This window comes from Epinephelus lanceolatus, chromosome 19, assembly GCF_041903045.1.
Source record: "Epinephelus lanceolatus isolate andai-2023 chromosome 19, ASM4190304v1, whole genome shotgun sequence".
NCBI lineage: Eukaryota > Metazoa > Chordata > Actinopteri > Perciformes > Serranidae > Epinephelus > Epinephelus lanceolatus.
In genome coordinates, this window is record NC_135752.1 from 27,454,482 (window position 1) to 27,466,840 (window position 12,359).

At 40.3% G+C, this 12,359-nt stretch overlaps 1 protein-coding gene across 14 annotated transcripts in view; it reads left to right on the top strand.

Annotated features, from left to right (window-relative positions):
- Positions 1-12,359, top strand: part of tcf4 (transcription factor 4) — a 305,044-nt gene that overhangs the window by 161,766 nt on the left and 130,919 nt on the right. The window contains exon 1 of one of the 14 annotated variants that reach the window (XM_033646559.2): positions 10,471-10,609. The exons of the other annotated variants lie outside the window; for them this stretch is intronic. Coding sequence (XP_033502450.1) covers positions 10,604-10,609 — 6 coding nt within the window. The 5' untranslated portion in view covers positions 10,471-10,603. Of the gene's footprint in view, positions 1-10,470; positions 10,610-12,359 lie in introns of those variants that run through there. 14 annotated transcript variants of the gene reach the window in all.

The window sequence follows — 12,359 nt, forward strand, 5'->3', positions numbered from 1 at the left end:
AACAAGTGTTGCATCTCTGTGTTTTTTGCACTGATTCGCACATGCACACAACTACACACACCTATACATGTAAGTAAACCAGTCTTGATCCATAAGATGTGGGAGAGCAAGCTGATATTTTTCATGTGTGTATCTGTCGTCAGAGCTCAGTTCTGCAGGACTTCTTTTGGATTCTTATCTGTGACGGATGAAGCAACAACTTCCTGGATCCCACAGACCTTGAACCTCCTTTAAACGAAAAAAAAAAAAAAAAAAAAAAAAAAATCTCAACTGAGGCCTTAGGAAATTCTTAAATTTGAAGCCATGTTTTCAGAGGCATTAATCTCCGCTTTTATCTGTGGTTTTGGAAATAAGGTACTGACTTTGTATTCTTAAAGGCACGCTGGGGTTTGTCCCATTCACTTCAATACAGATAGTTTCTGCAGAGCATTAACTGGTGGACATTACAGGGACTGCTTCATCAACGTGTTAATCATTATATCATTTTTAGGCTTAATATCATCTTAATGGATCAGACCACTCAAAAAAGTGAAATTAGTATTTGACATTAATTTAATGTGCAAATAAAGTTTTGACATTTTTCCCATTCACTTCAATATAGATTTAATTTCTTGGAGCAGCCTCTAGTGGACATTAAGGTAACTGCAGCTTAGCATACTTCACTTCTGATTTTAAACCTATAATAACTGTTTTTTGGGGGCCTCTTAGGGGCAGCAGAAACAAGATGTAATTCAGATTAACCAGTTAGGACTTGGTGTCACAATCCTTAGGTGTTTCAGCCGTGACCACCTGGCAGAGCCACCCCCCGACACATCATCAGTTGTGCACCTCAGCATCATTGGGTGTTTGGCCTTTGTCACAAGACACCCTCCACTGAGGCAGGCCCACCACAGGCCGTCAATCCCAATTTACTTGAGGAGCCTAGTGGTGGATCTAGCTATGAAGCATCTGCAGCCCACCTCAATAGGTCACACCTTAGCTTTCCAGCCTCTAGTTGCCACTTCAGGTATGAGATCAGAGTAGTGTAGTCTCTCGCGTTCAAATGCCTTCTCCATGGCATCCTCCCAAAGGACAGTTAGTTCTATGAGGAAAGCACGCTGACACTTGGTTGCTGCTCTCTTGGGTGAAACTATGAAACACTGGCCCAAGTCAGCACGCATTTCCCAGTCCCTGACTCCATGTAGCAGGCTTGAATCGAGGTGGAAGGGGCTTGCTATTTGTTTTTCTCCCTCTTGGACGAACAATGCAGACCATTAGAATTTATCCTGGGTTATGAGAGGCATTGTGTTGTTGGTTACCCTCTTGGTCTTGAGTTCAGCTGCCAAGCACTTAAGTACCTGGTTGTGTTGCCAGGTGTAGCTTCCCTGTGTTAAGCAGGATTTATACTTGTGCAGCAGACCCTACGCCGTAGCCTACTAAGCTAATGTTATTAGCACAAGTCTATGGTATTTAATATTGTATAAATTAGCCTAGCAGCTAGCAGAATTTTCCTCTTGTCATATGAAGCCAGGGACAACAGCAACATTTAACAAATTCTGCTCCATTACAACTCACAAGGTTCACCAACAAAACAGCTGTCTTATACTAAACGCGTTTTTCAACAAATATAACATGCTAACGTTATTAGTACAAGCCTATGGCATTTTACATTGTATAAATTAGCCTAGCCACGAGTGAAGATTTCACCAGCTCGTTTCTAACTGTGTCTGTCTGCTGTTTGGTGCTGAGCAGGTCATACACAGTGGGTTTGTAGAGCTTCTTCTTTCTTTGAGAGCAGGAAAAGTCAACCAAAACAATGAAGTTGCAGGAAGGACAGCTGTGTTTCAAAGTATAAAGGAGAGTGTCCATTCTATGCATTTTATTTCTGCACTCCTGTATGTGTTTGTTCGTGGATATAATGACTAAAATGTCTCCACAACTACAAAGTAAAGGCAGCTGGAACTGAGGCATGATGGGAGCGATCAGTTCAAGATGGCACCACAGGGAAGCCTATTTTTCATTCTCTTTTCATCTCTCTTTTCATCTCTAAATATAAATCTGTCTCTCCATCTATCATTCATTCACTTCCTGTCTCCTCCCCATTCTTTCCTTCCCATTCTTCTTTCCTTTGTCTCTTTTTCTTTCCCTACATCAGTCCTTTTGTACTTTCTGTTCCTTTCCCTCCCAAATCCTTTCACTGGACTTTTCCTGTCTACTTCCAGCCTTTCTGCCTTTCCTTTCCTTTTCTTTTGTCTCCTTTCCTACCTCTTTGCTTTTCTCCTTGCTTTCATTCTTTCCCTCCTTCTTCTCTTTTTACCCTCATTCTCTTTTTTCTTCACTACTTACTTCTCCTCTATCCTTTCCTTCTACACCAACCTGTTTCCTATCTTTGTTCTGTCCTCCCTATCTACCTACTTCCCTCATAGCTTTTCTTCCTTGTTCAGTTCCTCCTTGTCCTATTTCCACTTTCATTCTCCCATCCCTCTTTTTTTGACCTCCTTCCCTCCCTACTTGTTTCTTCTTCTCAACTTTCCTCCTTCCTTCCTCCTTCCTCCCTTCTTATTTCTTAACCCATTTCCTCCCTCTTGCTTTTACCTCAGCTTTGCGTCTGCTGTCTTCCCTTGTTAGTTCCTACTCTTCCTTTTATCCTCACTTACTGCCTCCAGTGTCCTTCCTTACTTCCTCCCTCCCTCCTTCCTTCTTCCCTTCCCCTCCTCTCTAATTCTTTCCCGCTATGTTCTTCTCTCCCTTTCTAACCTCCTTTGTTCCCCACTTACGTGTCTCACCACTTTTATTTCCATCCTTACCTTTTCCTATTTCCTCCCTCTGAACTACTGTGTCTCCTCTCATCCTTCATCTCCCCCCTCCTCCTCCTCCTCCTCCTCCTCCTCTCCTCGTTCTAATTGCGTGCAGGAAGCTGCCAGATATTGTGAGGTGTAATGTGCTGTCTGATTCCTCTCTTAGTGTTCTTAAATGATCGCTATTTATTTGTCAAGCCAAGCGTTGAACGCTAATTAAGGAGAAATGCTTTGAACTGCTTCGTGTGTGTGTGTGTGTGTGTGTGTGTGTGTGTGTGTGTGTGTGTGTGTGTGTGAGTATGTGTATTTCAGTGAAGTGTGTGTGCTATTGGGTATGTGTGTGTGTGAGTGGTTAGAAGATGGAGGAAGTTGTCATTGGCAAGTCGATCCCTCGCTGCTTCGAGTGCTACTGCAGATGTGTGTGTGTGTGTGTGTGAATTTGCTGTTATCTGTCCCCGAGGTTTTTCTTGCTCTGACATCATTCTAAACACACACATACAAACACACACATACAAACACACAGACACACACACACACATACAAACACACACACTGCAGCTGGTGTTTCAGAGACTCCAATGCACTGATGGGATTGGTCATTTTCTTTGTGTATTTGTGTTGTCATGGCAGTTCTGCAACATGATTGGCTGTCTCATTATTTAACAATAAGCTTAGTCCTTACCTTGGATGTAACTGGTTGTCATAAATTGCTTTCTTTGTTGATGATGTTAAGTTTATTGTCTTCGTCACTCGGGTGGAATTTGAACCGCTGACCCTGCCTGTGTTAGTGCCTTGCTCACAAAGGGGACTGAGTCTGTAACTGCAGCAGTGATTCATCTTTAATAATCCAGGACTTGTTGCAAAAATATTCAGCATTTTATTAAATTTAATCTATTGAAGTTGATGCTCCAACCTGTTGGATTTGTCATCAACACTCCCGCTCAGCTGTCACCACGAGGCACTCAACCACTGACATAAAAAAGAAACAAACATTTATGTATTTATGCTGCAGTTAATGTCCCTGTAAAAGGGACACATCCAGCAGATGGCATGAAAAAAGAAGAAAAAAGTTTCCAGCCACTGAAGGAGCTTGCTGATAATGTTGTCTTTTAGGATCACTGTTTTTTTTCCTTTCTTTTTTTCAAATGTAGTTGTCAATCAAATGTGCATTTATTTTATTGAACTTTGTGTTTTATTGCGAGTTACCTGGAAGTGTTCTTAAAGATGGATTGATGTCACCACTGTGCTGAAGCACCATCAGTCCACTAGTTTTAGTAATGACATATATTCAAAAACAAATATCAATCCAGGGCTCCAGACCCTTAGCGGGGCTTCATGTTCACTCTGTGGCTACTAATTTGTGGTAATTTGATGAATTACAGATTGGAAAGGGTAACAGGGTGTATCGGTACCAAGTGTCAACCTCCAAGTTTGAAAAATTAATTGCAATTCCTCTAATGGCCACTTGGGGCTGGCTCCAAAATTGCCTCAATCCCCATAGACCCCCTGTTAAAATGGCTAACTTTTTAGCAGATGTAATCATGTTTGTAGCCTGGTACAAGAAGCGTTTTGGTCTCTATAGCTAATTTCAATATTCATGACAACAGTAAGGGAGGTGAATTTTTATATAACCCACCATTTACATTTTATTAAAGTAAAGTTCCGCATAATTAAGGCTGTGGCTGCTTGGAGACAGTAACAGGTGGGTGCAGTCTATTAACAAGTCGCTACCACAAACGACATCGATGGTTAGGTAAAGTAACCACGGCGTAACCCCAGAATCAGAGAGTATAAGCATAGCCGTAGCTGTCGCTAGTTCATTGTGTTTTCAGTTCATGCAAGTTAATTGTCATGTTTTCATGTTTTCAAGTTGCCTAAAAAGGACTTGTCAGTGTCTGGTTTGACTAAATGCCCTCTCAGGGGTCAGATGTTCAGTATTTCTGTTAAGTACGTTTCAGTAATTTTAAGCCTTTTTCTCCACTGGCGAAAATTAGCATTAGCATCATCACTGTATACTGTAGACTGTAAACGCACCATGGAAACCAAGCTAGATGCTAGCATTAGGGTTAGCACCACCCTCTCGTCCAAAATGGTCACTCCTGGCTCCAAAAATCCAAGATGGCAATGACCAAAATGTCAACGTCATGGTGGCTACGTCCATTATTTTTAGAGTCTACGGTAGGTACCTCATGGCATCCGAGTTGGGTGTGGGCACAGGTACAACAGAGCACACTCCAGACTAAACTGTAAAGTGCTTGATTTTTAATTTCCTGCCAAAAAGATCCATGTGAGCATATTCTGATCTCGGCATAAATTGTTCTGCCATCTTTACGGTTGAGGTTTGGTTAGGTTTGACACTCACACATGCTCAGTAAAGGTTAGGGAAAGATTGTAGTCATCATCATTGTGTCACTGGTGAGCTGCAGTAAACCATAAAATTGCTCAGCCAGCTTAACTATTTAAATTATCAGTGTATTAAGTTTTAAAGTACTTGTTTATTTATTGTTGATTAATTGAATGATTGAATGATATTGGTGGATTACAAAGGGATATAATCAGTATTATTTAACCATAGATGCTAAGAGGACTCATCAATTATTTAATTAGTTGACCAGCATGAAAGGAGTCAAGAACTTCCATAGTTGAGTAAAGGAATCAAACACCAGTGTTTAAAATTTGGGTATTTCTTGCTTTTATATTGTTTTACATGGTTTAAATTAAATTGTTCATCTTCGCCTTGGACTCCCAAGAACTTTTGTCATTTTTTTTCCCACTGTTTTTGGCATTTAATAGAGTACGTGATTAATTGACATGTTAGATGTAGCTCTGAATGTGTAAACTGTCGGGTGTGTGATGTGTGGTTACAGTATTCTGGCTCCGTGGGTCCAGTTTCATTCGTTGTCTGTGCTGGTTTTTTTACTGTTTCTGGTAGCAGCCTCAGGGCCTCGCTCCCTCAGGAGTGTGTGTGTGCGGAAATATGTGTACATCTGTGTGTGTGTGTCAGCTGGAGCGAAGCTGGCGTACAGGTGCGCCGCTGCCTCGCCAGCACTTCCTGGTAATTAATGACTTCTTCCTGCCTCTCTCTCTCTCTCTCTCTCTCTCTCTCTCTCTCTCTCTCTCTCTCTCTCTCTCTCTCCTTCTTTCTCCCTCATATTTAGGATGGTGGAAATTGATGACATCTGAGTTTCAGTCACATGAGGACAGAGGGGTTGAGAAGGAGAAGTAGAAATTTAGGGGGGGGGGGGGGGGTATGAGGAGACAGAAAACAACCATGTTCCATTTATGAGGAATGTCCCTTTTTTTTGATTTTAAAGTGAAAGTCCTGAAACGAATATCTTAGCATCTTCTGGAAATGTTTACTTTCCTTCTTTCTGAGCGTGAGATGAAAGGATTCCACTGTCATGTTTGTGTGTTAAGTACAAAGCTTAGCATAAAGACAGGAGGCAGGGGAAACAGTGAGCCTGGCTCTGTCCAAACTTGAATAATACACCCACCAACACCTCTAAAGCTCACTAATAAACATGTCATATCTCGCTTGTTTAATCCACGCACAATGAGAAATGTCAATCTGTTATTTTCGGGGGAGTTACGTGCTACCCCACAGTCAGGCATTTGCCTCTTTTCATGTTTGTCTCTGTTTTGCTTGCTGCTCCGTCTCTCTTCCTCTTTCCTTTTTTCTGCTAAATCTTTAGTTTTTGCCGGTTGTTGTTCTCTCCCTCCATCTTCTCTCCTCCTTTCCTGTTGGTTTTTTTCCCCTGGTTTCTCTGTCTGCTTCTTTTTACCTCTCTCCGACTATCTCTCTCTCTGGTAATCTATCTTAGTTAATATCGTCTCTGTGAGCAGCTGGGTACCGAAGCCCAGTCAGCTCTGTGAGAAACAGACCTCTGGTTGTGTGTGTGTGTGTGTGTGTGTGTGTGTGTGTGTGTGTGTGTTTGTGTGTGTAAGAGAGGGAGATAGAGACAGAGAGAAAACAAGATAATGCAGAAAATAAAACAGAAGAAAGAGATAGAGCGAGGAGGAGTGAACCTGATGATTATCACAATAGCGTAAGGTTGGAATTATACATATATGAAGATAAATATCTCTGTAGGTCGCAGAAGAGCTGACACATGTCCCCTCCTGAATCTCAACGACATATTGTGCTCTGCATGTCAAACAAGCTGATTGGTCAAACACATTTCCTGTTGGGTGTTTAGACACACATAAAATCCAAAGGTTTTCTGAGATGTCATAACATGTTCTTTGATCATTCTATCCACAGTAATCAGATTACTTTTTAAAACAAGACAACCCCACAAAACTGAAATTATAGTGAAAAGTGTATTGCATTGCCCAAGGCGCACCAAGGGGCAAGCCAAAATCTCAAGGCACACCTGTATTCATATCTGTGCACAATAGCCTCTATAGCATGTGTTGTCACTGTTATCATGACATAAATGTTTGTTTTTATTTACTAATATTAAATAACAATAGGCAACCAACTATTAGGCGTGAAATATTTGTTAACAAAATGATTCAAATATTAATTTTAAATATTTTAGAATGACATCAAAGCACCAATAATGCATCCATTTAAACATTTAAATCATTGTCCTGGATCTTGTATTCCATGTTAATTTGATACTGTGTTTTTTTTATTCATTTGTTAAGTGTGACAGTTGTGTCCGTCTGTTTGAGGTTTTAAAAATATTTTTTTCAGACATTTTATTAATATTTGTTGGACTCCCCCCCCCCCCCCCCCCGGACATTTCATTAGAATTTGTTGGCATTTTAGTAATATTTTTTCAGACATTTTAGTAATATTTTTGCACATTAAATTAATATTTTATTGGACATTGCATCAATATTTTTTGGACATTTTATTAATATAATCTTTAGGACATTTTATTGATAATTTTTCTGGAATTTTATATAAATATTTTTGTTGGACATTTTGCTGATATTTTTTGGACTTTTTATTAGGATATTTCGTTTGAACATGTAACAATGTTATATGCTGCCCTCATGGCCAGGTCACTCTTGAAAAAGAGGTTAGTAATTTCATTGAGGATTTTACCTGGTAAAGTAAAGCATACCTATATATTTTTATATAACAGGAAATAATGTAAGATAGTGATAAAGTGATGTGTCACTTACTTATAATTCCAAATGAGTGCTTGACTAAAAGACAGTCCTGGCAGCAGTAGCAAAAACAGGCTGTTAGCAGCCATGCTAGCGCCAAATGGCATCACCATCATCAGGTCCACCACTTTGGTCTAGACTGAAATATCTCAACAACTATTAAATGGTAAGTCATGGAATTTTGTACAGATGTTCATAGTCCCCAGAGGATGAATCCTAAAAATCAGGGTGATCCTCTGACTTCTGGATCCGTGCCACCAGCAAGACGATAGTGTTGTTTTTTACTGAAATGTCTATGGGTAGATTGCCATACTGTAAAATTTGTTACAGGTGTCCATGGTCCCCTTGATATTTTTAACTTAAGTAAGGAAACCTTCTGAGGGATTCTGGCAACATCTAATGTGTTGTCCAAAGTTTGATTTATGACCAAATAACCTTAAAATCTTAAAGCTCCTATCATTGGTAAATGTTAGCATGCTAGCACACTAAATTAAAATGCTGAACATGGTAAACATTATACCTGCTAAACATGTTAATATGGTCATGAGGGGAATGTTCCCATGCTTATGTTAGCATTTAGCTAAAAGCAGCACTGTGCATGACTACAGCCTTACAGCTATAGACTCCTCAACTTATGTTAAGGCAGATAGAAAGTGGAGTTCAGCAGAGATGACATGTGGTACCGCTCTTTTTGACTGCAGCTGTTGCATTTTTGACCAGGTTTATTTAACGTCACATTTAACTTGTCCTTATGTACCTCTCAGACTGGGTGTCTCTTTGTAGAAAAATAGGTTCTGCAAGTTCTGTTTTGGACCTGTGGAAAACCTCTGTTTCCCATGTCAGCAGCTTTACACCAGGTGTTGAAGAGCTGAAGTCTCAGTGGCGTTTTGTGGTGTGTATAGACCGTTTCACTGGAATTGCATTGCCAGGCAACAGTTTTGGTCCACGTTTATTTCCTGTCAGATGATGTCATTGCAAAACACTCCAACAGGAAATACCAGTGGACCCATTTAGAAAATGTATGGTGTCAAGTTTGACACTGTCTGTATGCTTCAAATCCAGGGCTCAACAATAACGGTTTGCCAGGTTTCCACTGGCAACCATCTTGAGATATTGGTAACCAATTCTTAGCCTTTGGTTGCCATCAGTGGCAACAACTTTTTAATACAGGGACAGCTTGCACAGCAAAATTAATTCCCTTTTCCACTAGGCTGACATATAATTGCATAGTATCTTAAATACTGAAAATCTGTGGTGAAAAAAACGGCAACCATATTTTCAGTTTGGGCAACCAAGAGATGATACCTGGTTGTGAGTCTGGAAAGCGCTTTTAAAAGTTAGTGTTGAGTGCTGAACTGACTTTAAATTTATAATAGAAGCATATGTTTAAGGATTTAGTCATTTACCAGGAGGGGGGAAGTGGCTATCATTTTAAGTGCATTATGGGAAATGTAGGATCCTGTGTTTTTGGAGCTTGACCCACAGTAGGGGCTAGAAGTCGGGATATCTCTGCTTCTGCTGCTTGGATTTTGACCATTGTTTTTCTAATCTGTCTCTCGCTCGTCACCCAACTTTATGGAAGTGAAATGCAAAATTGCTGGAGTACCCCTTTAACACCTTGATCTGACTGTCACTTTAACCTTGGTGTCCACAATATTTAAACTGTACTGAGCGTAATGAAGTGAAATTGACGGAGACAGCGAGACAAGCAGGTAAAGGGAGACAGACAGAGAGACAGGCGGGTATTTTGTCTCTCCTCCAGCTCGTCTAGTTGCCGGGGCGACCGGTCTGGCCTGGCCTGGCTCGATGTTCGAGTACGAGAAGAAATAACAAAGAAAAGAACAGAAAAGAAAGAAAAGCGCCACAATCAATGAGACCCTTTTTGTTTTAGTGGGAACCCCCTTTTACCCCCGACGACACACACACACACACTGAAACACACACATGGACAGAGGAACAGGATGACTGAATCGGTGTGCAATTGTGTGTGTGTGCCTTTGTGTCTGACTCCCTCTCCCTCTGTGTGTGTGTGTGACTGACTTTATTTAAGACAAGGGTCCTTTTGTTTTAAGCCGGAGAATGGCTCTGAGACCGAGGCTGGCCCTGTAATTGGCCTACTTAGGCCCTGTTTAGCATGAGAAAAGCCTTCCTTGGCCCGGCAGTGCCAAGCTAACTCTTGTTTTCAGTCACAGAGAGGACGGACGCGCTGATCAGAATTCAGATTAGCCCGAAAAACATCCACCCACCCCCTCCACACACTCCTCCACCCTCTGCTTTAAATACACTGCACACTAATTACTTAACGAGAAAGCTGGGAAAAAAATCTAGACTTTAACGGAGTAGTGGTGGAGTCTATTTAAAGGAGGAGGAGGGGGGGTTTGCAGGCTCTTTTTCACCTCTTCCCTCCTTGCTTACTTTTTGTGCCACTTAAAAAAAAAAAAAAAAAAAAAAGACCCTCTCCTCCATCCTTCTCTCTGTCTTTTATTCTTGCGCTCTCTTCTCTCCAAATCAGCCCAGACGCCACTTGTTGCTGCCGAATCATTGAACTTAATTAGCGGGACAATGTGTGAGCGGTTTGCTAAGTTTGAGCCGTAAACAGAGTCACAGTTAGAGGAGGGAAAAAGCAGCAGAGGGAAGAAGTTAGACTCTGAGCTGTGGAGCTGTGAGATGAACGTCTCCACGCTGAGCAGCATGAGGTCGCTCTCATGGAGGTAAATACCATCACATACCACGGTTTCGTTTCTCATTAGCAGCATGGTTTGAGGTGTCTGAGGTAGGCGTTGTTCCTGGAGGTTAGACGGCTTCGCAATCAAATCCAAAGGGCAGTTATTTATATATCAATTTGTCTTTCGTTGTCTTTTTTATATGTCAGTCTGTCTGTCTGTATACCTGTCTGTCAGTCATTGACTACACAAAAACTATTTGTCAGAAGTTTTTAATTTCAATTTAATTGATTCTAACTGATTTCATTTTGGCAGGAAGTGTTCATATTAAAAAAAGCGACTTGGAAATTAGATTTTTCCATTTATGCGTACAAAGAAAATTAAATTTCAGTTTGATTAAATTATTTCATGTTAATATTGGCAAACATGGACTACCGTATCTATACTCTGTTAGCCTATTTAGCATAGTAATACATGGACACATGTAACGTAACGCACAGACACACATTCCGTAACACATATATGAACTAACTTTTAACACCATTGCAAGTCAATATAGTCAAAATTCCAACCACTAATACTGCGTTCCATTTATATGATGGAAGATGGGAAAGATTCCCACTAATTACACATGCGTTCATGTTTTTGCATGAGCCAAGATGGTTGTATGATTGCAGAGTTGGGCAGGTGAGGGTTAAATGGACTGACAATATAACACAGAGTTTATTTGCTCTTTCAGGCTCTTCTGTAATATTTAGTGACAAGTCATATACCACTTGAGTCAGTGTCAACATATCAGCAATCACTGTCCTGACATTAGTCTATCTTTAGATATTATAACCTTAAATCAAATGACATTCCAACTGCGTTCAATATCCTGACAAATATTTCACATTATTCTCCCGTCAGCATTGGAGCTACATTAAATCAGGGTTGGGTAGTAACTGATTACAGATAATGGGGATTACGTGATCAAAGTACCAAAATAAGTAACTTAAATCACCCCAGGTTGGATTTGAAAAAACATGTAACAAGATTAAAGTTGCCTTTTTACAAGGATTATGTGATTATATTTTTGATTACGTCTTTTAAAATATGGCAAAGTTAAAATTCTGACAGTCTTTTTCATGATAATAAATTTATTAAAGGTGCAGGATGTAACTCTGGAGAAAGATACCAATGCTTTCGCTTGGTGTTTCAGGAAGACCATGACCCCAAGGTCGTCTTTATTTAATGACCTTTAACTCATGACTCGGGGCTCCTACACAAGTGCTCTGCTTTGTGGTGGTTATATATACGGTTTATTTTAATGGCCAAATGTAAATGCATTTTTGGGCATTGAAAATGTTTTGAGCCGTGGTCCAATTTTGTGGGGCAATAACGTCAGTGTTTGATTTTGAAGTAATCGAAAAGTATTTAGATTGAATTAAAAAAATTTGTGATCCAATGGATTGCGTTACTAATGGCAGCAATTTCCACGTAGTTTGCATTCAGTAGCTGACTACATTTCAAAATAATTTAACCCAACATTGACTTCGGTCCTCAGGATACCATATATCAGCTCAAAAATGACAGCTGAACATTCAGATCCAGTCATCCTCAACACTTGTTGTTCTTGACTTGTGAGCAAGATTCCATTCATTACGTTGATTGTTGACATTTCAGATACCTTCCACATTCTCTACTGATGTTCACCAACACTGCTGACAATGTTCTTTCCTTAGCATGCTCAGTAGTCTGGTAATTGGTACATGTATTTCCAATATTCTCCATTCACATTCCTGCTACGTTCTATGTC